Below are 27488 nucleotides of genomic sequence, written 5' to 3'. Positions count from 1 at the left end.
CCATTTCCCTGCCAAATTCTCATCAACACAGAGCAAAAACTCTCGTGCACTGAATTATTATTATTTATTTTTTTGGTTTAAATTAATTCACTTATGGACATTGGTTCCACACAATGAAAATTAGTTTCTTTGATATGAAATAAAAATGTAGGCTCTACTCAAATACTTTGTGTAGCTAAAACCTAAATTAATTTTTAACTGACCTTGCAGCTTGTTGCTAGTTAAGAACAAACACATTAGCATACATATATATTTTTGTACTGTATATCAAGTATGGAGCTGCTGACAGTTTACAGATCGCCAATCAGTCATTATACTGATGATCTTTAAGACATACTGATGAACACATGATCAGCAATGCATACTGATTTTTAAGTAGTAATTTACCAAACCATGCCCTAACCATTAGCTCCACTGTTCTCCACAATGGTAACCTCCAAAAAAATTAAATATGACAGAACATTAAACACTAACATGTCTCCTACTTGTTTCATTTAGCATAGAAATACATTAAAATAACACTTAGTTTTAAAATGTACTCTCCCAATTCAATCCCATGCAAAGCATGCTGGGAACTGGTAATCCCCTGCCCAGTTTCAGCAATACATTGAAGCAACAAATATTATTAACATAGTCCCAACCCGATTGGATTAAGTGAACATAGATGGACAATAGCCTCGTTTCCACCATCGGGCCATATGAGGGTGTGCTAGTGTGTGCCAGGGCCAGTTGCGTCCCCAGTCACTTCCGGGACTTCATCGTGCCTCCTCTGGGCTTCTTTGCTGATTATCCTTGGGCCAAACAAGGCCAACTGGGGATTGAGGTGGGTCAAAGGTGTAGTTTTACCGAGTCAGGTTCAGTGGTTTCAGCACCAAGATCGCCGAACTTGCAGGTTGTGTATCCAGTGCACAACGGTACAGGTTCGGGAAAAATGGAATTGCGGGCACAGTACAAATCTGTTAAACTGCACATTGGACAAAGCGGTGCCAAAAGATCATGGTTCAAGATCATGGATGGTGTGCTGGGACATCGTCCTGCTGTTAGTGGAGAGAGCACTCGGGACACCACGGCAGTTACAGTCGGCGAGTTGTCAACGCTAGCTTATCTTGCTAGCTAGCTAATGTTTACATATATAGAATATATAGAGTTTATATCATAACTAAGAATAACATGACACCTCAGCTTGAGCTTCCCTCTTGTTTGTGAAATGGGTGAGGTGTGTGACGATGGCACAAGAGCAGCGTGTTAAGGGTGGGTTTTAGGGCAAATCTGCGGGGCTATTGGCCCCATGATGGGAATGCAGATTGATTTTGGTCTCACAGCTCGAGATCAGAGGCTACTGGCCCCGGCTAGCCAGTTGATAGCCCTGGCTCCAACTGGCCTGATAGTGGAAAAGTGGCTAATGAAAATAAGTTGAGACTTAATGCTAAAGAATTGTGTTGCATTAGCTCATTTCAATTAAGTTAATTGAGCAAGCAGTAAAAATCACGTTGAGTGAACACCATATGTTAGATGTTTGAATCCATTTGAAGATTTCATAGCAATGTGATCATATCACTTTTTTATGACAGTGTTGAAAAGCCTATCACTTGGACTTTATGCAATATAATTATGTATTCATCACAAACATAAGTTGATTTCAAGTGTACTGGTTTTGTATTTTAATTGAGCTGTTTTCCCTTTTTTTCAGTGTTTTCATTACTGTGAGGCATACAGATGCTTTACTTTTTATTTTTTTTATTTTTGTAATTCTATTCTCAACGGAGATTCTTGTTAGATTCTTATTACTATAACACAACAGTTTTCTTTCATTTTCATCAGCAAAATTAAAGGCAGTTCAACAAGTACTACCGTCAAATTAAAGTAAATGATTTAAAAGTGCTGTTAGCGATTTCAGCCATTCTACTTCCATGAGACTGAGCCTTTGGATTAGCCATGCCCCCTCTTTACAAACCCTGAACTCCAAAGATACCAAAATGAGATTTATTGAGAGCAGAAACGGTTGTTAAAAACAACAATAGTAAAATTGTGCCCTCAACTGACAATTGTTATAAACAACATGGCATAAAAACGCATTATGCCACAATATTTTCGCTGCAACTACAATAATATGAAAACGTACAAAGTGATTGACAGGCAGAAAGCATCATTGTTTGCGGACACATTTTTGTTTGCTGTTTACAAAGTCTACAGCTGTCACAGAGACCAGTGAGATATCTCAGGACACTTATTTCACTGATATCTTTCAGGGAATAGGTACAGTTTTTGCATACCTTTCCATTAAAAAAACCTTTAAGCATAACCAAAATATAATTTATTATTTCTCTGTTTTGATTTGGGATGAAATATGACCTGAATGTGTTTTCTGAGATTCACCCAAGCCTTCTATGTAGACAGTCACTAGCCTGGTTTCCATCCAACTATTATTATGCATATTTTGAAATGGTGCATAAGAAATCCTGAATGTAAATGCTTGATATACAAATACAACTCTTAAATTCACTTAAAATTTGGATTTTCTAGTGTTTTGCATTAGCTAAAATGCACATTTAGGTGATAGAAACAGTTTATTCGCAAAACAATGACGTGTCATGAGTGTGGGATGGCTTGATCTATTATCTGATATGTATAACAATGAACAATAATATTTTCATAAATTAGCATTAACAAACATTCATAATTGCTGTAATATATACATACTTGCTAATGTTAACAAATAAAACCTTATTTTAAAGTGTTACAGAGTGTGTATTCCATACTCTATTGCAGAAAGTATGTAATGCTCTAATGCATTTCATAATGTGGCCATTGTGCACTGCTGCAAAATACCAATACCATGCAAAAGCATTTGTGTTGTTGTGAGTATGTGACTGAGTGCTTACCTGCCCTGCTCCAGCAGAACTATCTCAGTCCAGCCCAGCTTGGCCAGATGATACGCCACTGACGTGCCCACAATGCCCCCTCCACAGATGACCACACGGGCACGAGCAGGCAGGGCTGCGGAGGGTGCTTCTGTGCTTAAAAAGCGCACGGATCTGAGGATGCTCACATGAGCAGGTCGCGCTCCAACATCACAGAACCAGCGTGGCAGAAGAACCGGGGACAGAGCCCGCACGCTCCATGCACTGCTGTGCATGGCTCTGACGCCTCTACATAACACAACACAATCACAACAATGACACAGTATGCCTATTTTAAATGTCATATGAATGTGTTAATGCCATTGCATTAAGTAACAAAATATGAATGTAAGTGATATTTATTTGAAAGATAACACACAAGCAAACCTTTCACAAAAAGACATTTGGTGGGTTTGAAATGCTAAAACAACAGCCATAGTGTGTACAATGAATTCACTTTGTGTTTGCCAGTGTGCTGATAATGAATGTACTGAACTCCACCTGTGGTTATACTGTTAGGACACCTGTGTGTTCTTGAGGGGAACTGACTTCATACATCTACTAAAAATAACCACAACACCAGTTCATTCAAAGTCATTGAGCAAAAATCCCTCAGAAATGTCAAGTTCATTTTGTGAAAAGATCCAGCAGCATTTGAGACATGCAGATCATACTTGATTTCATATTATCTAATGCAATGACATTTACAGTTTTAAGTCAAATCCAGGTTTACAAATTCTTTACACATGTATTTGGAATTTTAAATGTTTTATAAAAATAAAAAAAGCCACATGAGCTAAAAAAAAAAATACGTTTATCTGTAAAACTTTAAAAACGGAATTAATACTAAATGAAAAATGCAAGAGGATTTGAAGCAGAATATGATGCAAAAAAAGAAAAAAAGAAAAAGATTTGAGGTGCATGTAGCATCTTCTGACAGATCTAAATATTATATTACGATTTATCACAGCAGAAGACAAATAATATTTTGCGCTCTGAGATATATTATTGTGTATAAATTAGCTTGATTTTTACAAATGAGGCAATAACAACAACGCGAATGAAAGTAAACTGTGAACCATTACAGGCTGATTAATATCAGTGATCATTATCATGACACTTTGGATCATATACCTCACTCAATATTATATTTAATTTTGTTTCGCTATATAATGTTGTTTATTGACATGTAGCCGTTAGCTTGAGGCCTGTAAGGTGATGCCACCATTAAAACATGGTGAAACGCGTTTGAGACGTTTAATGTCATGACAGCTATCTGACTGCCACAAAAAGATGTTAAAAGAGCAGATTTATACATGATTGTGATTCTGCTGAATGGTGTAATTAAACATTTACAGTCAAACTGAACAACATAGAAGCTAAATCATGTTCGCAGGTTATAAAAGACACATATAAACAAATATGCTGAGAGCAGCGAAGAGACACAAACCTGAATAAAGGCGTTATAATCGCTCAGATCTGATCAGATTAGATTTTTTGGATTTGGATTTTTGGATTTTGTGTGATATGAGTCTTCACTACAACTGTAGCTTTACGGAGTCTTACAAACGTGCGCATGCGCGGTTACAACTTTACAAACAACCCACTGCCTGCTGCCAGTCCAGACTACGAGCCGTTATGATAGTACTACGCTTCATAACGTGTCTTTAACGTGTGTATCCATTATTAGTTTTCAGTCACAACTGGCTGGCAGGTCAAAACTTATCAGTAGAGGTTCGTTTGTTGTGCATACAACAAGCTACATTGGAGGGTTTTAGAACATTATTAATAATAATAACCTGTTATAATAATAATAATAATAATAATAATAATAATTATTATTATTATTATTATTATTATTATTAAGAGTAGTATGGCATTTCGACCTCAGCCATAATGTCGGTTTATATTTTATTATTACATTTTATCTGTAGTTTGTGTCAGTTTTATGTTAAATTATTTTAACTTGGTTTATTTTAAATCATTGGAAGTCATCGTGCAGGATTGTTTGAGAAACAAGTGCTTGTTTAAAACATTTAAATTATAAAAAGGCAAAAAATTAAGACACCTGGAATATTTCTTCATAATTTAAAAAGTTTATGCATAGTAGGCTCTAGGATGTTGCCATTTTTGCCTCGTCCCAAGGCATAGTTGCACATCCGCTCAATTACTGAAATCTGATCGATTATTTTAAATGTGAAATGTGAAAACGAATTACTGAGCTCAATATCTTTCCATGTGTTTTCCATCTTTTGTTGTGCTGTGTGTGTGTGTGTGTGTGTGTGTGTGTGTGTGTGTGTGTGTACTGTAGTGTACGGTGCAGTGTGTCCCCCAGACCGCAGGCGGCGCTCTTACACTCGCAGTCTGAGGCTGTGCTGCTTATCTGAGCGCTCTTCAGAGGATTCATGCAACATAGCCGACCCTAAACACGATTTAAAGTTGATTTTTGGCTGTTCGTGTTCAATAAGTGAACGCCATGTCCTACAACTACGTGGTCACCGCGCAGAAGCCCACAGCAGTGAACGCCTGTATCACTGGTGAGTGAGTGCGCATGTGTTTATCTCCCGCGCGCGAGCGCTACAGGCCGCGACTCGACAACATCTGCGCAAATATTAACGTTTATAATATCATTCTGACGGATTAAGTGATTTCTGATCATATCCGCATGAGTTAACGATCTGCACGATTTAAAATGAATTTAAATAATGCTGTCATTGTTCTGCCGTTGCCGTGTCTGTGGTGTTGTAGTAAATATGACACAGACTTTAGGTAAATTGAACTTCTGCTCGCGTGTGTTTGTTTAACTCCTGTTTGAGTTCATACGCAGACATAATCTTTAAAGGAAACAAAGAATGTAGATGATAAACGCTCAAAAGCCGCATGTAAACACCATGTGCTCTACAGAGACAGCTGCACTGGAATTCTGCATGTATTTTTGGTTTGCATAAATTATTTATTAACTCAGACGAGCATCTATAATATTACAGTAATAAATGCTTGCTGAATGTTGTGTCAGTAAGATTACCAGAGTTTCCATTGTTATGCAAAACCAGGAAATATTCGGGAATTATGTTTTCCAGGCCTGGAAATGTTATGGGAAAAGTTAATAAAATCTTAAAAGTCATGGATATTTCTTTAGTAAATATAGACTTTCTGAGTTACACTGTGCTCTAAAATATTCCATGATCTAAATATAACTCTTGGTTAGAGCTTGTTTAGACTAGAACTGGCTTGCAAGCCACAGTGATATCCAAAGTTGTGAGCAAATCCTTCTTTTGAGTAATTTCTTTGCCGATATTTGTTTGAAATAGTACAAATCTGTCCAAATGATTCGATAGCCAAACATTCTGAATATAAATTTGTTTCAAAAATCGGGTTTCCAGTTATCACAAATGACTGGAAAGGTCATGGAAATTCACTGTTTAGTTTGAAGTGAATGTTGCTAGTTTATTCAGTAATGAATGGGAGAGTATGAGACACTGAAACACCCAATATGGTGACCGTAAAAAAAAAAAAAAAAAAAGGAATGCACATTAGCCGGACCAGCCTGAAAAATAGCGTTTGTTATTTTAGCATGATTTGAACTATTTATGATTATGTGAGTGTTATATTTACAGTGACACTTCTTCTACAGGTCACTTCACATCTGCTGAAGATCTGAATCTGCTGATCGCTAAGAACACGCGTCTGGAGATCTATGTGGTCACTGCCGAAGGTCTGCGGCCGGTCAAAGAGGTCGGAATGTATGGCAAGATCGCAGTCATGGAGCTCTTCAGACCTAAGGTGTGTAAGACACATTCATCTGTACTCATAGACTCAGATGAAGAAATGACACATGCAGATATCTCTGCAACATGAAGGTGCTATGAGTAAAGTTGTTTGTTTGCTTTGTGTGAAGGGAGAGAGTAAAGATCTTCTGTTTATTCTGACTGCTAAATACAACGCATGTATCCTGGAGTACAAACAGAATGGAGACAGCATCGACATCATCACTCGTGCTCATGGCAACGTGCAGGTACCATTACCACACAGAACACAACCTTAAATCATCATTTGCACACATCTGTGAATCTGTTAAGCCGTGTTTCATGAGAGCTTTGATTACATTATCCCTGTGTTTTTAACAGGACCGGATTGGGCGTCCATCCGAGACAGGGATCATCGGTATTGTGGATCCGGAGTGTCGTATGATCGGCTTGCGTCTGTACGACGGGCTGTTTAAAGTCGTTCCACTGGACCGCGATAACCGTGAGCTGAAAGCCTTCAACATTCGTCTGGAGGAGCTGCAGGTCATTGATGTTCAGTTCCTGTACGGCTGCCAGGCTCCCACTGTCTGCTTCATATATCAGGTACACTTTGCATTCACGCCGCACGTGTTAGAAACAGCCCATGATGCATGCTCAGTGTATTTTCATGTCGTCTGCTGTCGTATAGGACCCTCAGGGTCGACATGTGAAGACGTATGAGGTGTCTCTGAGGGAGAAGGAGTTTAATAAAGGACCCTGGAAGCAGGAGAACGTGGAGGCTGAAGCTTCAATGGTCATTCCAGGTGACTAAAAACTATCTGATCAATGCATGAACCATGTTTCCATATTCACCATCCAGTGTCCATGAGAACTGGGTTTTTAACCCGATGTCATTGAGTTAAGGAATAGTTCACCCAAAAATGATAATTCTCACACTTATGCTGTCTCAAACTTGTATAATTTTCTTCCATTGAACACAAAGAAATTTTTATAGATGTATGATGTGTTTATGATGTAAGTCAATGGGGTCCAAAACTTCCAAGCTTCAAAAATTACATAAAGGCAGCATAAATGTAATCCAAATGATCGAGTGGTTTATTTCATGTCTTCTGAAGCATGTACAGTGCTCTGAACATTTGTTTAACGTGAGGAAGAGTAATCAAGCTTCAAATGATGATCACGCCAAGCAGACTGCAGATGTCAAGATTCAGAGTGAAAAAGGAGTTACATTTTGGTCCATTTCACACCCAAAACCGATCGTATTGCTTCAGAAGTCATGGATAAAACCACTCGAATCATATGGATTACCTTTATGATGCCTTTTTGTGCTTTTTGGACCTTGGAAGTGTTGGACCCCATTAACTTGCATTGTATGGATATAAATACATCATACTACCATACTGTTAAACATAAGGTCAAAACATCTCACAGATCAGAAAGTTCTCGAGTAGAATACAAAAATAAGTTGTCAATTTTTTACTTGTAACTTCATGAAACAAACTGAACATGAACAATTGTTGCACACCATTACTTGAAGCAAATTATCCCGATTATAACAAGCCCCAGTGCACCGTGATGCGATGTGTAGATCCTAAGGTAACCTTCACAGAGCACATCTTGACATCTGAGCGGCTGAAGGGAAGTCGGGAGGCTGCTCAAGGATCCTAATGCCTGGCACATGCAAACTCTGCCAGTGCGACTTATACACAGATGCGACTTACAGTGGCAAGCAAATGTATGGTGAACCCTTTGGAATGAGCTGCTTTTCTGCATTAAATTGTCATAAAATGTGATCTCATCTTCATCAAGTCACAAGTATAGACAAACACAATGTGCTTAAGCTAACAAGACACAAACAATTATAATATTTTATGTCTTTATAGAACGCATCCCATTAAACATTCACAGTGCTGTGAAAAAAGTAAATGAACCCTTGAATTTAATAAGTGGTCAATCTTCCTTTGGCAGCAGTAACCTCAACCAAGCATTTCCGGTAGCTGCGGATTAGACCTGCACCACGTTCGGAAGGAATTTTGGTCCATTCTTCCTTACAGAACTGCTTCAGCTATGCCATATTCTTAGGATGTCTGGTGTGAAAGGCTCTCTTGAGGTCATTCTACAACATTTCTATTGGGTTAAGGTGTGGGCTCTGACTGGGACACTCCAAAAGGTGGATTTTCTTTTTTTTTTTTTTTTTTTAAGCTATTTTAATATATCAACGTGGATTTACTTTGATGTTTAGCGTCATTTTCCTGCTGCATCACTCAACTTCTACTGAGCTTCAGCAGGCGCACAGCCACCCAGACATCTCAACTCACGTTGATGATGTAATCAGATCGTGGTTCGGACCCAAATAATACGATGTGAACACAGACCAGTGCAGGCAGCAGGAAGGGGAGGAAACGAACTCTGGTTCGGTCCAAGCAATTGAGCCAAGTGTGAAAGCACTCTTAGTTTCATCAGTCCACAAAACGTTTTTCCAGTAGTGTTGTGGAGTGTCAAGGTGGTCTTTGGCAAACCTCAGGCATGTAGCAATGTTTTTGTTGGAAAGCAACAAACATCCTTCGTGGTATCCTGCCATGGACACCATCCCTGTTTAATGATTTCAATGTAGTAGACTCATGAACAGAGATGTTAGCCAGTTCCAATGATTCCTTCAAGTCTTAAGCTGTCACTTTAGGGTTCTTTTTTTACCTCCTTGAGCATTCTGCTGTGTGCCCTTTGAGTCATCTTGATTGGATGGCCATTTCTAGGTAGAGTAGCCACAGTATTAAATCATCTCCATTTATAGACAGTTTGTCTAACTGTGGACAGATGGATATATAAGCTCTTTGAGGTAACTTTTAACCCTTTCCAGCTTTATGCAAAGCAACAATTCTTAATCGTAGGTCTTCCGAGATGTTTTTTTGCAAGGCATGGTCCATGTCAGCAGATGCTTCTTAGCAAACTCAAAATGTTTGAGTGCTTTTTACGAGTCAAATTAGCTTTAACACACACCTCAAATCTCGTTTCATTAATTAGATATCAGGTTGGCCAGCTCCTAACTCTAATTAGCTTTTGTTGTTGTCATTAGCCTAGGGGTTCACATACTTTATCCAACCTACTCTGTGAATGTTTGAGTGACGCATTCAAAAGGAACAAGAACGATACAATTATTTTTGTGTGTGTGTTATTAGTTAAAACAGATTGTGTTGGTTCATTATTGTAACTTAGATCAAACCAGATTTAAGACAAATTTATACATAAATGCAGGTAAATCAAAAGGGTTCATGCGATTTTGACCAGGTGCTACTTTATTTCCAATAAATACGGTACATGTGAGCAGGAACACTTCCATCCAATCACTGCGCTGCCTCATGCATGAGCTTGCATTACAGTGCAGAATTCAAAATCACACCTGACAGTGCTTCCTGGCCCAGATACGAGAGTGGTCTTTTACACAGAACACCGTGGTGAGATCGGAATCACTCGTCAGAATAGACCACAGTCAATAACTGGACCGGAGCGAGCACGTTTGTTGGCCAGACATGATGTAGCTTAGAGCATCACACATGCGTCTTCTCCAAACAGAAACAAGTCATGTCCACTCTCTTTTTGGTTTCCTTTACATCGTGCGAAAGGTACCGGGATATAGGCGTACAGTACTGTACTACTGTGCAAATACTGGAATAAAAGCTAGAAAGATCAAATTGTAAAAAATGAGCAATCAGGAACTTTGCCAAAATGAATGTTATTTTAAAGTATTGCTCTTGATCATAAGCATGTTCTGAAAGGCATTTTTGCTATCTGTTATTGTCTCTGTGAAATCTCAAAATAAAGTAGACCTCCTCAAATATTTTGATTTATTAACATTTGTTTCAAGTGATTTTTGGCAGTACTTTAATGTGTTTATTTGTACATTTTAGTCCCAGAGCCGTTTGGTGGTGCTATAATCATTGGACAAGAGTCCATCACGTATCATAATGGAGACAAATACTTAGCCATTGCACCGCCAACTATCAAGGTAAAAAAGTTTGATTATCTTTGCCTGTTCATTTCAAACTGTTATTTGTGTGCTGAATAAAGTGTTTTGTGTTGCGGTCATTCTAGCAAAGCACCATCGTGTGTCATAACCGCGTGGATCCCAACGGCTCACGCTATCTGCTGGGTGACATGGAGGGCCGACTCTTCATGCTTCTGTTGGAGAAAGAGGAGCTCATGGACGGAGCGGTGGTGCTCAAAGACCTGCGGGTGGAGCTGTTAGGAGAGGTGTTTATGTGTCCGAGCAACTGAAAGTAGTAACTTCTCAAATGGGCTGTTGCTTCCCTTTGTACTGCTAATGATTTCTCACCCCTTTAGCTGAGAAAACAATTCTGTTTTTCATAGTATCTGCAGCTGATTTAAATCTGGGACGACAGTGTGTTCCTCAAGTCAGATGTGTTGGGGATTTGACTAGAATTGAATAGAATAGTTTTCTGTTGGGCCCAGACTTTACACCACTGCTGATCTTGTCATGTTTTTCTAAAGACAACTCTTTGTCAACACGTGTGTCTGTGTGTGTTTTGTAGACATCCATTGCTGAGTGTCTGACATATCTGGACAATGGTGTGGTGTTTGTGGGTTCCAGGCTTGGAGATTCTCAACTAGTTAAGGTTAGCCCTCTTGCAGATTGATTATCATTGCATTTAACCTCTTATTTGTGTCAAAGACCAGAGTGATTGTGTGTGTGTTTATGCAGCTTAATGTGGACAGTAATGATCAGGGCTCATATGTGGTGGTCATGGAAACCTTCACTAATCTGGGTCCGATCGTAGACATGTGTGTGGTTGACCTAGAGCGACAGGGACAAGGACAGGTGAGTTCTGTTTCACTGCAACATTTACATATATTCCTGATAGTATTGATGGTTTATGTAACCTCATGATGCATTCACAGAAAACAGGTGTTGTTGTTTTTTAAAACCAAGCAACAGACATTTCACCATTTGTAGTTGTAAAGCTGAAAAGGATCAAGTCTTGGCAATAATGCTGGGCGAAATATAATAAATACCGCATGAAAATGGTCTTTTAACAATATGACCATGACAAATGTACTACAAAGGTATGTCATATGTTCATTGGCAGTATTTTGAAAGCTTTAGAAGTATGTGCTGCTATGTTGAAGGTTGATTAGTCACAGAAGCCACAAAATATTTGTGTTAAGGGGAATAATCTTAAAAATAATGAGTCGCGTGGCGCCATGTGAGGGTCGGACTTGTGAATGGTGAGCTCTGCGCACTTTGCTAGTTTTAATACTATTAATGTCATAAACCGGATAGATTCGATACACTCTGATTCTTAATTGTTCTAGGAAGACAATATGTCAAAGAATTCATAATCCTTGTGCTCTGGAGACATTAAAAGACACTTACGTGCTCAAGCTGAAGCCCCTGAGCAAAAGGCCGAAAGCCCAGGACTCAATTTGGCCAGTGAGGTGAAAGAGATTCAGCGTCAACTGTTGAACATGTCGGCAATGCTGATAAAGGTCGTTGCTGACTTGAAGGATCTTGCTGTAATACGTTGATCGATCACTGCTATGGAGACGATATTCACTGAGATGGTTACAAGAATGGTGGATGTTGAGAAACGGATTGATTATCTGGAGTCATCGGAGAGGGAATTAGCTGCTAATCCGCTACCGACCAAGACAGACTTGGAGCGCGTTTGGGAAAAGTTGGAAGACCTTGACAAATGTAACCGGCGAAACAACATCTGAATCGTTGGAGTTCCTGAGGTCGAAGAAGGCTGAGATATGGTGAAATTCCTAGACGGGCTTTTCCCGAGTCTGCTTGACAGAACAGGCCATAAGCTGGAAATCAAGCGAGCTCACAGAGTTCCGCCTCAGAGATCCGCGGAAGGAGATGGGCCCTGATCAATTCTGGCCAAATGTCTGCGATCATCCGATAAAGATCTCATGTTACTCGAGGCGAGGAGTAAATGAAGGCTTTCCTGGAAGAACCACAGCATTTTCTTGTTCCCAGACATAGTGAATTCGACGAGAGAAATGTGATCGATTCTAGGAATGCAAGAAACTCTTACATCAACAGAAGGTCGCTTTTGCACTGATGTTCCCTGCCAAATTGAGAATAGATACTAAGGATGGCCGCAAAATATTTACATGTCCCCAGTAAGTGAGGTCCTTCATAAAGTCAATGGACTAAGTTATTTTGTGGTACTCTCTATGCAGCCAAGTGGGCCTGACTCACTGAACATTCACTTGACTGTCTGAGGAAACTAAGCGCCTCTTTTGTTTCTTTTTGTGCTGGTTCCGCCTAGTGCCTGGAGTTTGTTTTTGTGGAGGAACACACCTTCAGGACAGTTATGTAGATGAATCTACACATTCTTTGTGCTTATGCCTCCTATTGGCTGGAGTTTATTTTATAGATTATTTTCTGTTGTGTAATTCTGTCTCACAGAATTTTTATAGAAGCTTCAGACTTGAGCAATCCAATGGCAAAGTTGTCGCGGGAGCTCTCGTAGGCGTACATGGACTGTTTGAGTTTAGAGGGATGGACGTGTGGGGTTAAGGCGCACATTTTCTTTTCTGTGATTTTTGTTTGGGGGGGGAGTTAGGGGTTTCATTGTTGCACTAATGTTGGAATGTGGTCGTTATAATTTTATTTGAACCGTCTATTTTTTTCTAATATGTCAAAATGTCAAATGTTATTGAGTGGATTGTCTCTCTCCAAGTGGAATGTGAATGGGTTGGGGCGCCCCATAAAAAGAAGGAAGGTTAATTCTCTTAAGCGTAAGAAATATGATATAGTGTTTCTTCAAGGAATGCATCTTTCCCTGCAGGAAGCTGAAAAATTTGGGATGATATGGGGTGGACATGTTTTCTTTAGTGCTGGCTCAAACAGATTAATGATAAATTAGGAAGAGTCATTATTGTTTTAGCAGAAATTCAGGGGCAAATGTTGATTTTTGCTAATATTTACGCACCTAACGCTGACGATCAGGACATTTTTATAGATCCTGAAGGGATGTTGCAAGCCGCTGGCACCCCTAATGATATAATACTGGGAGGAAACTTGAATCTTTTGATGGACTCAGCCCTTGATCGTAGTGAAGCAAAAGTGTGTAAGCCCCTTAGAGCAACATTGACGCTTCACAGGATGTGTAAAAATCTTGATCTTACAGATATTTGGAGACTATTGAACCATCTGGTAGGGTCTATAATTATTTTTTCATCAGTCCATAAGATTTATTCTAGAATAGATTTTTATATATATCTATCCAAGTCCCTCATTTCATCTGTTGTTGATTGCTCAATTGGAAACATCTTAGTCTCGGATCACGCCCTGGTGTGTTTAGAGGTGTTGCCACATACGGAGAAAAAGAAATCATATAGTTGGCGCTTGAATGTATCCCTTTTGCAAAATCCTGAATTCCAACAAATGTTAAAGGCTGAAATCAACGTTTATATGGAGACCAATTGGTCCTCAGTATCCTCTGTTGGCGTGGCTTGGGAGGCACTTAAGGCAGTTCTTAGGGGTCTGATCATACAGTATGCCTCATTCACCAAAAAATCCAAAGCACGAAAACTCATGGAACTGGAAGGGAATATTAAAGGTGCCGAGGTGGAGCTGAAGCACTGAATATCGTCTGATGGCCTCAGAGAATTGACTCGATTGAAATACAGATATAATACTATTTTGTTGAAGGTAGAGTTTTGGCTATTCAGGGCAAGACAGTCATACTTCGAGTCAGGGGACAAGGCAGGGAAGCTTTGGCTAGATATATAAAGCAGAGAGAGTCTTTTTCTATCATTCCCTCAGTGAAATCTGCTGGTGGTGAAATATTTACCTCGGCCATTGATATTAATAATGCTTTTAAAGAATTCTATCTTGATCTCTGTTGTTCTACGTCTTCGTCTACTGATGAAGATATTAGAACATTTGTGGAACCATTAGATCTCCCTAAACTGTCGACTGAGCAAAAACATTCTCTTGATTCTGAGATAACCTTGGAGGAGCTTTACGAGGTAATTAAGGCCTTGCCTACAGGCAAGTTCAGGAATACTTTTATTGGATGGATTAATTTCCTTTATAGACACCCGGTAGTGGCAGTACAAACAAATGGATTAATTTCAGATTATTTTACTCTGGACAGGGGCACCCGGCAGGGTTGCCCTCTTTCCCCATTATTGTTCTGTCTTGCCCTGGAACCATTAGCACCCGCGATAAGAAAGGAAGATTATTTTCCAGGGGTGGTGGCAGCGGGAGGTATGGCGCATAAGCTTTTGTTTTACGCAGATAATATTTTATTATTCGTCTCCGACCCCACTAGATCTATGCCTTGCCTCCTCAGAATTCTTAGTTCCTTCTCTAAATTCTCAGGATTCAGAGTCAATTGGTCAAATCTGAAGCTTTGGCTCTGACACCATACTGCCCAGTAGCGGCTTTTCAGCCGGGTGCCTTCCAGTGGCCCAAACAGGGCATTAAATATTTGGATATTTTATTCCCAGCAAATTTGTATGGTTAAGTTAATTTTGACCCCTTGATAAAAAGGTTTTTGAACGATGTGGGCAGGTGGGCTTCATTACATTTATCTATGATTGGGAAGGTTAATGTTATTAAAATCAATTGTATTCCAAAATGTAACTACCTGCTACAATCTCTCCCTGTAAATGTCCCCCTCTCTTATTTCAAACAGTTTGATAGCATAGCGAAGTCCTTCATTTGGAATGGTAAGCGTCCCAGATTACATTTCATTAAGTTACATAGGCCGATTGACAAAGGTGGGCTAGGCCTACCCAAGATTTTGTTTTATTATTATGCATTCGGTCTCAGACATTTGGCTCATTGGTCGCTTCCACCTGAGAGAGCCCCACCCTGGTTTTGTATTGAACGTGAAGTTCTTGCCCCTATTTCGCCATTGCAAAGTCTTTCTGTCAAACTAACCGGAGAAGTCAAGTTACACCCCGTTATCTCGCATTTGTACTCGGTATGAATAAAAGTGTCCAGAGTGTTTAATTCGGACATGTATTTAAATGTTGCCTCGAGCATATGGCTGGACCCAAAATTATGAATTAATAAGTCCCCTTTCTGCTGGACAGTGTGGATTGTGAGGGAGGTTAATACGCTCTGTGACCTATATGAGAGTGGAGTGTTGAGATCCTTTGAAAATTTGGTTCACTATTTTTGGATTCCCAGATCTCCGTTTTTTTAGGTATTTACAGCTGCGCCACCTGCTCTGTACTATTTTTGGGAGTAGCATACACCCCCCCTAAAGCGGCAGATACTCTGGGAGTGGTGATTACTGCTTTTGGAAAAGGTCATGAGGCATCAGTGTATTACTCCTTGCTAATTCAGAGTCTGGGGGACAGAGCATTAACTTCTATCAAGAGATTATGGGAGAAAGATTTTAACTTGGTATTGGAAGAGGGAGTGTGGGCTAGGATTCTAAAAAAATGTCAAGTCTGTATCTAGAGATGCAAGGGTGTGCCTTATGCAATTCAAGATTTTACATAGATTCTATTGGGGCCCCCTATAGATTGTATAGGCTTGGTCTTAAAGACACACCCACCTGCTGGCGATGCAGTTCAGAGGATGGAGACACGGCCCATGTTTTTGGTGGTTTGCTGAGATCCAGGAATTTTGTTTGAAGGTTCAGAGTTTTGTGTGTGACATTTTGGTTACTCAGGTTTCGTTTTGCCCCAGACTCTGTGTTTTGGTCGATGGGGCGGTCATCGATGTAGGAGATAAACACACAAAAAATTGGATCCTGACCAGTGTTATGATAGGCAGGCAGATTGTTTTAAGGGTATGGAAGTCTGCTGGAGCACCCTCAATTCAGGAGTGGTGCGAGGAGATGGGGAGGGTGGCAGCTTTCGAAGAGGTGTCGTGTAGAAGGCTGGGGATCTGTGATTCATTTGATGGGAAATGGGGCAGTTATTTGATGACCTTTTCTGGGGACTCTCGGGGAGTGACTGTGGAGCGAGAGGTGTAGTTTTAGATGTGTATGATAATTTTATATAATATATACATTTTTTATTTTATTTTTTTCCTGTGTGTACTTATAGGAGACCACGAGGATGTTCGTTGGGGGTCGGGGTGGGGGTTGTTGATTGAGGAGGGGGAGGGGTAGTAGTGGGAGTTAAATGTTGATTTATTGTATATAAGTTTTGTTTTTCTTTGTCATTTCTATGAATCAATAAAAATGTTAATCTTAAAAAAAATAAAAATAATGAGAGCCAGTGCTAAACATGGTTGGAACAAAGCTGATCAGATCCTAGTATTTAGTGGCTAACAAAAGTATTCAGTAGGGCTTCTTACACTTGTAGTAGTTAACTCGGTGTTATCTTTAACCCAGGGTAGACAAAATCCTTGGTAACCTTGTTTCATATGTCACACTGTTCATACTTAAATTAATCATTAATCCTGGGTATTCATGTTCTGAGGTTTCACACTGTACATCATACCTGCTGCTCACATTTCATGCACTTGATTTGCGCAGATCCGATTAGTTTTTGTATTTGGTGTGGAGGGTCTAGGGGTTGTTGATTACCCTACACATCCATGTAAATGATTTGGTAAACTTTAACTTTATATGAACAAGCATTTTCCTTGGCTGATCACTTCCATGATTAGAGCAGCACAAGCACAAAAGGACTCTGCGCATGTGTGTTTGACAGACGTGGTATGTTTCTTAAAAGGACTGCAAACAACAATCTTATGGCCTTTCCACACCTACCCTGCTTTTTGGGTGCGACTGTTCATTCCAAATGAGCTTTTGAATGGTAACAATGGATTCCTATGGCATTATTCACAGCGGGTCTGACAAATTGTCTGCCGATAATCCGAAGGTCAGATTTTATTTAATTTATTTCTTCGGACTGCATTGAAAACTGACTGACCAATGAGAAGAGCTTTTTGTCATTTTTCCAGAGTCACTGCAGCTGCTCAATCCAGCGTGTTGGTGGCGCTAATCAACTGACAAACACCGGCATTGACGTGCAGCTGATACACACTCAGAAAATTATATACTTAAATAGTTGCAGTTCATGAACACTTTTGTACTGCAAACATAAACCCATTCTGTTTTTGAAAGTCTGCTTATGGTGTTTTGACTTAATGTAGCTTACATTATTTAATATGCATATCAATGTTCCTGTATATTCTAATGGCATTAAAAATAGCAGCGAGGTTCGACAATTCGTTTGCACTAAGCTTGTAGTAAAATATCCCATAAAAAGATTTGTTACATGCAGTGTTTTAGACAAATGAATTGCCACACTGCTATTTTTATTGCAAGGAAAATATAAAGTATTGCAATAATTTAATTAAAGAAAAGACAGTGAGCAGTGTTTTATATTGTATTTAATATATACATCATATTTTATACTATACCTGTTATTTTCAATGTACATTATTCCACATGTATTTATATCACTGTACCTTGTGCTATATTATCCAAGCATTATAAAAAGAGAAGTTGAGTTCAAGAGTCTGGAATATAGACCTACTTGTAGCAAAATACATATGCAAATAAATATGAATCTGCACTCTTTACTCATCTCACTCACATAAAAACACAGATTATGTACTCAGAATGTATCAACACCATGGAAAGAACATAATGAAACAGTTATGCTAAAGTAGGTAAATAAATGCTTTAACAGCGTTCAGTATTTTAATCTCTAACAGCTGAAGGGTGCGGACAGGAGACTGCTCTGCCTATTTTTCAGGAGTGAAATAGTTTTTCGTTTAATTTTTTTATGGACTCTGTGTAAATAGTCTTTCCGTCAGATGTTTGTCTCACAAAATCATTGCAGATGTGAACAGTTTTTTACTCGCACTTCCAGACGCAGGAATAAGGTATCCTTGCTGTGTATGGTACAAAACTGATGGTCTAAATTAATTTGTCGCTTGTAATACTCAAGAGAATTCATTTATACAGAACACAGGACTTCAAAATGTTTAATGGTTTAGATGTTAGTAACGGATGATCTTGTTTCATGATGTCTCTTTGTATATCTCCTATGTTCTGTACTGTGAGTTGTTGATTAAAAGCTAATAAAAAATAAATAAATTTGATGAACAGCTGACCATAAAGAACGTAAGGAATATTCAAAGAAATAATGGTCACTCCATTTTAAAGGTGACATGCAGTGTCACAAAGTACAATTCATGTCGGAGCCAGCGCCTGTATTTCCCTGCAAAAACGGTTGAAATCCACAGCGTGGGAAAACTTTGGGTATGTTGAAGTCCCACAAGGCACTGTCAGTTTTTCTCAGTTACACAGTTTGTAAGGTTTGCTGCAAAAAAGTGTCAGCTCAGGCAGGAAACACTTCAAACCCAAAGCACCATCTCCACGAGCATCATCCAATGGAATGAATTGGATATGAACGTGGGTGAAAATACAAAGTATATAGGCTAAAAAATTATAGACGCCCTTTAAAAAGAAACCGCTTATAAAATACAGTTTTACTTTTTTTGTAATAACTCGGAGGGAGTGCCTGTCCAGGCCGTAAGGACAGACGTCTGCCGCGGAGCTCAGGAGGTGTCCACATCACTGAGGAACTCACATGGTCCATCCACACTGAAGCCGTTGTGAAGAAGGCTCATCAGCGCCTCTTTTTCCTGAGACGGCTGAGGAGTTTGGAATGAACCGCCACATTCTCACACGGTTCTACACCTGCACTGTAGAGAGCATCCTGACTGGCTGCATCTCCGCCTGGTACGGCAATAGCACAGCCCACAACCGCAAAGCACTGCAAAGGGTGGTGCGAACTGCCAGACACATCATCGGAGGTGAGCTTCCCTCTCTCCAGGAAATATATACCAGTCGGTGTGTGAAAAAAGCTCGGAGGATCATCAGAGACTCCAGCCACCTGAGCCATGGGCTGTTCTCACTGCTACCATCAGGCAGGCGGTATCGCAGCATCAGGACCCGCACCAGCCGATGATAGCTTCTTCCCCCAAGCAATCAGACTTTTGAACTCTTGATCTTCCACGATCAAAATACATCAGCACTGCGCTTTATTACCCTTACTCTTATATCTCACACCGGACTGTCATAAATTATATTATTATTATTATATTATATTCTCTCTTAACAACTTACTATCAACCGACAGCCTGAATGTCAATACAGTACAATACTGTACATTCTATATTTACTACTATATATGTATATATATATATATACTTTTTTTTATTGAATAATGTGCATCTATATTGTGTATTGTATACTGTACAGTGTATGTTATTATTTGTATATTGTGTTGTGTGTAATTGTGTATATCAGACGTTTAAATTGTGCTGTGTTAATTTGATGTTATTGTAAATTGGTATATGTCTCATCACTGTCACGACTGCTATATTGATCGGAACTGCACCCAAGAATTTCACACACCATTGCACTTGTGTATATGGCTGTGTGACAATAAATGTAATGTGATTTGATGTCCTGACATCTTAAAGGCCAAAGTTTACTTTGGTTTTCCATGTTCCAGATCAAGCACAGTAAGCGTAGCGCGAATTTTGCCACCACCATTGTCTGCGCTGACTGTCCGTGTACAGCCCAGGTTTTATTGACATGCGGACAGTCCTCGTGTGTGCACATCATCAGCGCATGCAATCTTATATGACACCACATTTAGAAAGTTATTGAACAAAAACTACACTACGTTATGGATTGGGTATACTTGTCAACGACAGGCGCATGTGCTGATGATGTGCACACGAGGACTGTCCGCGTGTCAAGAAAAACTGGGCTGCACACAGACAGTCCTCGTGTGTGCACATCAGTGCATAAACCTGTCGTTGACAAGTATACCCGATCCTTAACGTAGTGTAGTTTTTGTTCAATAACTTTCTAAATGTAGTGTTGTATCAGATTGACACCACAAATTCCTATCTGCCTATTATGACACTTGACCATTAATTACTCATGTTTAAGTTTTATTGGAACAGCTTGCAAAAAAAAACTTTTCCTTCTGTATTATCTCATATTCCAGAATGATAGAGCTCCTGTATGCCCTAAACCAGTTCTACAGGGATCAAATGATCAACAGAATAAAGCCAAATGCCCAGAGCCTTTCCCCTGTTCCCAGTATACGTTACTGACACAGATTACCCACAAAAAACTAGAGTCTTTTACTCTTTAAAAAATGGAGCAATCATCATTTGCACCTCCAGCAGGTATAGTTATAGACATAAACTAATGTTGTTATTTTATTTTCCTGCAGTTGGTAACGTGCTCTGGAGCATTTAAGGAGGGATCTTTGAGGATTATCCGGAATGGCATTGGAATCCATGAGCACGCTAGCATTGACCTGCCCGGAATTAAAGGTCAGTTTACACATCTAGTGTTTCATCTTTTGCTCATCACTACCTGCCTATATAGTTAGGATGCAGAATATATCAGTGACCATATAAGTATCAGACAATATTGATGCTGAGCCTGCGGTACTGTTTAAATGAGACTTATTTGCACACCAGTCTATTATTGTGTTAACACAGTGGCACGTAACAACTAGGGATGCACCGATCCGATACCTGCTTCAGTATCGGAGACGATACCGATCCATTTAGACAGATCGGGTATCGGTCCGACGAGCCCGATCCAAATCCGATACTGTGTGTTGTCATGTTCATTACTGTCAAGCTCCAACAATGAAAAAAGAACCATAAAAACACCATTAAAGCAGTTCATATGACTAGTGCATGTTATTCAAAGCCACTTGAAGATGTGCGATAGCTCTGTGAATCTCAAAAGGCTGTGTTTAATAAGTAAAAATATAGTATGCGCAGCACCAGCGCATTAGTGAATGGTGCTGCTCTGTTGACACAAACTCTAAAAGCTAGTTTTAGCCTTCACAGCAGTACACAATATTTGAGCGCAACATCTCGGATGTAGATGCTCAATAGTTAGGTTCACTTATAATATGCATTTAGAACGGCACCGGAGGTGCATTTTACCAGAATTTTAATAAGAAGCGAATTAAACTACTGTGAACTTGCCTACAAACAGACACATACAGGACTTCCTGGAGAGTTTATTATGTCAAAATAAAAGCATGAGGGTTTAAAAAGTGTACGATTTAAATATATTACTGTTGTATTTAAAATTAAAAGTCAATAATAATATTAATAACAATTTTTTATTATTATTATTATTGTCATCATTAGTATTTGTTTACAATTTATAACAATATTTGAGTTGAATGGGTTCCAAAAAATAACTGTGTGACTGAAAAGTGGACTGATGTCTTACAACTAAATTGAACAAAAAAGATGCAAGTTGAAACATAAAAAAAAAAAAGAAAAAAAAAGGCAAAAATAAAACACTAGTTTCTTTTCTACTGAAGACTTGAATTACTGTTAATTTTGCTGCTACATTATCCAGTATACTAGTTAATAATTAAGTGTTCCTTAATAAGCTACACATTTATATTGAAAAAATGTGTAGTTAGAAGTTTGTGTTTCTTTACATATTAAAGAGTACTCCCAATTAGTTCCACACAATAATGTAAAGATATACTAAACTGATTATGCAAAAAAACAACACTGGTATCGGCTTGGGATCAGTATCAGCTGATACTGAGATTTCCGATAACGGGATTGGAAGAGAAAACGTTGTATCGGTGCATCCCTATTAACAACAAATGAACTATGAATGGCCGTTTGCACGGCTCCTTCACATAAAATCAGGCAATTTTAAGCGTTGTTCTGGCTTCCAAAACTAATAGGCTAATCAGGAAAATGTATTGTCTGATCATTTAATCTGAGCCAAATATCAGTCAATTTACTCAAACTGAATGAGAATTTTTTGCATTACAGTAATTTTTAATGTGAAAAAAAATTTAATCTGTGAAGTATTTATGCAACATGGTATTATTTTTGTGCTTTCTTTTAACCTTATTAACAGATTTTTAAAATTCTAGTATTTTAGTCCTTTATTTTGAATGTGTTTGTCAGGTCTGTGGCCTCTTCGCTCGGAGTCAAGCAGAGACACTGATGACATGCTCGTTCTATCTTTTGTGGGTCAGACCAGGTGAGTAGTTTACTACACACACTTTACTGCAGTCTAGAGCTGACATCACCTCATGAACATTACTGTGTGTGTGTGTGTGTGTGTGTGTGTGTGTGTGTGTGTGTGTGTGTGTGTGTGTGTGTGTGTGTATAGAGTACTGATGTTGAATGGTGAGGAGGTGGAGGAGACAGAGCTGCCAGGGTTTGTGGATAACCAACAGACGTTTTTCTGTGGAAATGTAGCACACCAGCAGCTTATACAGGTGAACCAACACACATCCACATTTTTATTTTTCTGTCTCATTAATGGTTTTCGCCGATGGCTGGTGTACACAGTCCAAATGTGTGAAGTTATAATACATTAATATTTATCCTAATTATGTAGTTGCATGTCATGTTTACATTGGATAAAGTTCTTGGCATCTAACGCATCCTACTCCAGATATTGTTTTCCTTTCATCAGTGTTTCATCATTAATGATTTATGTAATATTTAGGAATGTTTGGTATTAGTTTATCTCCTAATACCAAAAATACACAATAACCAAAAATGTGTTATACAGAAAATGTATAACACATTTTTACAAAATTATACTTGCCCTAATGTTTACCATAGTTTTTCTGTTGTTTAACAGTGGTATTGTAATACCATAACCACAGGTAAGTTAGACCATGGATGGCTCCTCATTTCTGTGGTTTGGTCAGTGTAGCTGGTCGTTCTAAAAAAAAAAAAAACTTGTAAACAAAGTATTTGTTCTGAAAAAACGAATAACCTAAACACATTTAGAAATGAAATACAACTGCCACATTTGCAATAACAAGGTCTAGTAGAGCTGTTCAGCTTGTAGTCCAAAAACCTGGAAGAGAGTTGGCCATGGGTTCCCTCTGGATTTTCCTATGGGTTTTTATAATGGGGTTTTTGAACTTTTGTGTAAAATAAGGTCTGTGAAAAACATTACGATACATGGACGTTTTGTTCTACAATATAAATTACACACAATCATACCTCAGCCATATAGAACTACATACTTTTTTTTTCTTTTTTTTTAAACACATGGCGACTTCAAAATTTACATTTGAGTTATGCCTGTGTTATTATCCGAGAGATTATTTAATATGAAACTAGAACATCTGTTATAGTTTACCTTGATAATTTTTAGTATAAGTGATTATGTGAAGTTTGAAAAACCTCAATTGATGTTGGTGCATATCTCAGTGTTGTCTCGTCAGTCCTGTTTAGCATTTCAGGCTGTCGTCTAGCTGTTTGTGAGGTTTGACTTCTTCCATAGCACTTCTAACTAGAAAATTTTGTCAGAATTCAAACAGGTCGCAAAAGTTTTGTGGTCTGCAGCACGATATTGAGGGAAGACTGGTTGAGTCACGTGTCTGATTTCAATAGTGCAGCGCGACCAGAAATATTGATAAAAATCTAGCTCTCGGGAGTTTTTACAGTTTTTTGTGTCTAATCAATTGTTGTCTTGAATGAGAATGTGTTAGGATAGCTTTATTGTCATATGTTTTTGTGTGTGCGTAGATCACATCAGTGTCAGTGCGGTTGGTGACTCAGGACAGTAAGTCTCTAGTGAGCGAGTGGAAGGAGCCGCAAGGCAGAAACATCAGCGTTGCATCCTGTAACAGCACACAGGTGGTGATCGCTGTTGGCAGAGTGCTGTATTACCTTCAGATACTGACAGGAGAACTCAAACAGATGAGGTACACACACACACATTCACCAGCACACCTCTATCATCATTTCCTGTCCTATCTCTCTTGGCCTCTAAATGTCAGAAGATCAAAAATGCAATAATTCACTAAGTCACTGATTGTAGTGCTGCACAATCATTGTATTGTTTGACAAATATTGTGATCACGGTTTGATCTGCAAAATAAACATTTAACACTTAAGTCACTGCTGCTGAGATATCAAGCCTAAAAGAACAGAGAGTTGAAATCCCATTGAAACAGCAGCTCTGATGTGCCACAGATTGTGTAAAAAATACAAACTAGAAAGTAGGGATGTCAAAAGTACCGATATATCGGTGCCAAGTTGATACTAAAATAAAAAAATGATGTAACGATACCAATGTTTCTGCAGTACCGGTAGTACAGAGCACCTGCTTTTTTTTTTTTTTTTTTTACTCCTTTTACACCGAAATGGACAATTAATTAAATTAAAATTGTGATTTGTCCTAGTGTGATTATTAAATCACAAAAGGATTTCATTTAATCAAATAAATAATTCAGTCTGCATGTGCTACGCGTTTCAAAGTGAATGTGTAAAGCCGCTCATACGCTAAAAACATAACATTTTATGAGCATCGTGCACTGTGCTTGTTGTAGTAGACAGAAGAGAGCGCACATTTTCTGTGAAGCGCCTGCAGAGTATATATTTATATAATAAATCACAGCAGGGTTAGGGTAGTAACAGGGTAATAACCAGTTCATTTCATTCTAGGAATTTGTTTATGAAACCAAAGGATTCATCACAGTACATTTTTGGAAAAACTTAAATTTCTCAGTTGTTTCCAAGTCTTCACTGAATTACTCACTGAAATATAATGCATTAATACAGATTTGATGCTGCTATGAATGAGAAGCAGATCTGTAATTAAAATAAAATTATCCATTCAGTTGATATTTTTAATTTTATTTTGGCCTTTGTGATAATGTTCGGTTTTATAAGGCTTATTACAGCTAAAGAGCCAAGAGTGTGTGTGCTCCCTACTATTTTACCCCATTGTTGGTTATTAAATCAGTATAAAGTTGATTCAGGACTTTATTAGCTCCAGAAGAACATGGTCTCTGCATGCACTCTTTGTGGGTGCAACGATAAAAAATAAATAAATTGGCTCGCATAAGGTGATGCATGCAGGAGAGAGAGATTAGGGCTATTAGCCTAATTTAAGATGGCAAGATATATTTGGAATTACAGTATAAATTGAATATTAAGAATACATTTATTGAAAAGGCTACTATATACTGCTTATGATTAATTTGCTGATAATTCCTCCACATGGGAAAAAAATTTAATCACCTATTTTTGCTTATTTTGAGCTTATAATGTGCAGTATTTAGCACATAGTACTGATATTTTAAAAATAACATTATTAACCATTCTTTTTTTATATCGTTCTAACCGGTTACCATTTAGAGAAAAGGAGGCTGTGGAACGCTGGAACCAAAAATACAATTTCTGCTCCAAATGAACTGAAATTAAAAACATTAAATTTTTTAGTCCTTAGTTTATCAATATTTTCATGTATTGCTCTGTTGTGCAGCACTTTATTTGACAAAAATAAGACCAGTGTTGTGTTATCGATTGTGTTGTGGGGATCTTTACTGAAGCACTTCATTTGATGAAAAAATAAAATGGTATGTTGAAAAGTAATTGTTACATTTTAATTTGATTTAAAGTTTTATGAATGCATATGATTAGAAACCATTTTGATGATGAAATTGAATTAAACCAGAGACTATTTTGCAAAGACGGGCCACTTTAGGCCACTATTAAAATTCATGGGAGAAATTGGAATGCCCACTGGTGATGGGATGTAGAAAGGAAGTCCCGCCTTATAGATAAAAGAGCCAATCACCTTTTAGATACAGACATTGCATGTCAATTTACTCGAGAACAGTGGCGATTTCTCAGGGCCAGCAAAGCCTTCTCTGCTGGCCTAACGTGCCAAATAAATATTTTTCATCCTTTCATTCTCAGTCATCTTTTTGTCTATGTATTTTTAATCACTTTCCACTCGTAATTAATCTACAAACAAACAGAGAAAAACAAAAAGTTTATCCAGTCAGAATTTATTCCTTGATGCTTACAAACAAAGTGTGACAACTGTTTCACAAATCGCATGCCCGAAGCAGCGCGTGAGTCTGAGCTCCACCCCATCAGGCCTTCAGAATTTCTTCAGAATCCCTCAACAGTGCAAATGAATGAGCAACTAAAGTCAGATTGTCAGATTCATCAGCCAATCAGATTGATTTATTTGTTCTTGGTGGGTGTGATCTTTAGGATATGTCCCGGTCAAGGCTTTCTAGCTGACCTTGAGTGACGCAATCACGCTTCAAGTGATATACGCAATTCCAAGAGTGAAAAACGCGAGATCTTGCTAAGTCGGCTGTCACTACCACATCACCACTGAGAAAGAGATCCTTATGTATTTAAAAACACGAGATGTTCTGCATGATCATGCGATTGATTAATTAAAGAGGAAAGAAGGACTGATTTTCACTTCAAGTAAACTGGTAAGTGCTTTTTGCATTGTTATAGCAACATCAGGAGTTTTCTAAGCGTAAATTAGGCTGCTTGAGCATTCAGTGTTGGATCAAGTTTTGAAAAGTAGTGCTGCATTCCATGCAACTCGGAAAGTCGGATTTTACAACTTCCTACTAGGAAAAGTGCAATGGAATGCATCTTGAAATCAGAATTACAACTTGTTGGCTCGTGCAGAAATTCTCAACTGCGATTTCACCCAGATGCAGGGGCATGATGTCACACAAACATGTCGACACTCAGGGAGATATACAAAGTGATAAACATTCACTTTATTAAGTAATATCAATAAATGAGTTTGTTTCCACATTACATGATATTAAAGCTTGTTTAACAAACGCCTGCAGAAACAGGTGTATAAAACATGGTAAATTATAATCTCTTTGGATAATCATACACCTGAAGCACAAATGCTAGCGCTGCAGCATTGTTTATCAGTTGGGTTGCTAGGAGACATCTCTAATGAGAGTCAAACCCCTGCTAAGCTAACGGGAGCGTTGCAGTTCCGAATATCGGGGAATGGAATGCATTTATGGTCGGAGATATCAAGTAGGAATATCCCACATC

General features: G+C 38.6%; 2 protein-coding genes across 3 annotated transcripts in view; one reads left to right on the top strand and one right to left on the bottom strand.

Moving 5' to 3' along the window:
- The window catches only part of LOC127456153 (pyruvate dehydrogenase phosphatase regulatory subunit, mitochondrial-like), a 44060-nt gene extending 39546 nt beyond the window's left edge, over positions 1–4514 (bottom strand). Inside the window, exons 1-3 of one of the 2 annotated variants that reach the window (XM_051724493.1) lie at positions 4351–4500; positions 3402–3461; positions 2883–3149 (exon numbers count right to left, since the gene is read on the bottom strand). In XM_051724493.1, the coding sequence (XP_051580453.1) occupies positions 2883–3136 (254 nt within the window). In that variant the 5' untranslated portion in view covers positions 3137–3149; positions 3402–3461; positions 4351–4500. Of the gene's footprint in view, positions 1–2882; positions 3150–3401; positions 3462–4350 lie in introns of both variants that reach the window. The other variant, XM_051724492.1, reaches the window with a different exon arrangement.
- Positions 4515–5249: 735 nt separating this feature from the next.
- LOC127456167 (DNA damage-binding protein 1-like) overlaps positions 5250–27488 on the top strand; it is a 79562-nt gene continuing 57323 nt past the window's right edge. Inside the window, exons 1-13 of the mRNA XM_051724516.1 lie at positions 5250–5437; positions 6535–6683; positions 6799–6915; positions 7028–7249; positions 7335–7449; positions 10552–10649; positions 10736–10894; positions 11194–11277; positions 11364–11480; positions 20858–20960; positions 22590–22665; positions 22798–22906; positions 24177–24355. Of these exons, the coding sequence (XP_051580476.1) occupies positions 5377–5437; positions 6535–6683; positions 6799–6915; positions 7028–7249; positions 7335–7449; positions 10552–10649; positions 10736–10894; positions 11194–11277; positions 11364–11480; positions 20858–20960; positions 22590–22665; positions 22798–22906; positions 24177–24355 (1589 nt within the window). The 5' untranslated portion in view covers positions 5250–5376. The remainder of the gene's footprint in view (positions 5438–6534; positions 6684–6798; positions 6916–7027; positions 7250–7334; positions 7450–10551; positions 10650–10735; positions 10895–11193; positions 11278–11363; positions 11481–20857; positions 20961–22589; positions 22666–22797; positions 22907–24176; positions 24356–27488) is intronic.

The sequence above is a fragment of the Myxocyprinus asiaticus genome, chromosome 18 (genome assembly GCF_019703515.2).
Source record: "Myxocyprinus asiaticus isolate MX2 ecotype Aquarium Trade chromosome 18, UBuf_Myxa_2, whole genome shotgun sequence".
Taxonomy (NCBI): domain Eukaryota; kingdom Metazoa; phylum Chordata; class Actinopteri; order Cypriniformes; family Catostomidae; genus Myxocyprinus; species Myxocyprinus asiaticus.
This window is presented reverse-complemented; position numbering and strand designations above follow the sequence as displayed.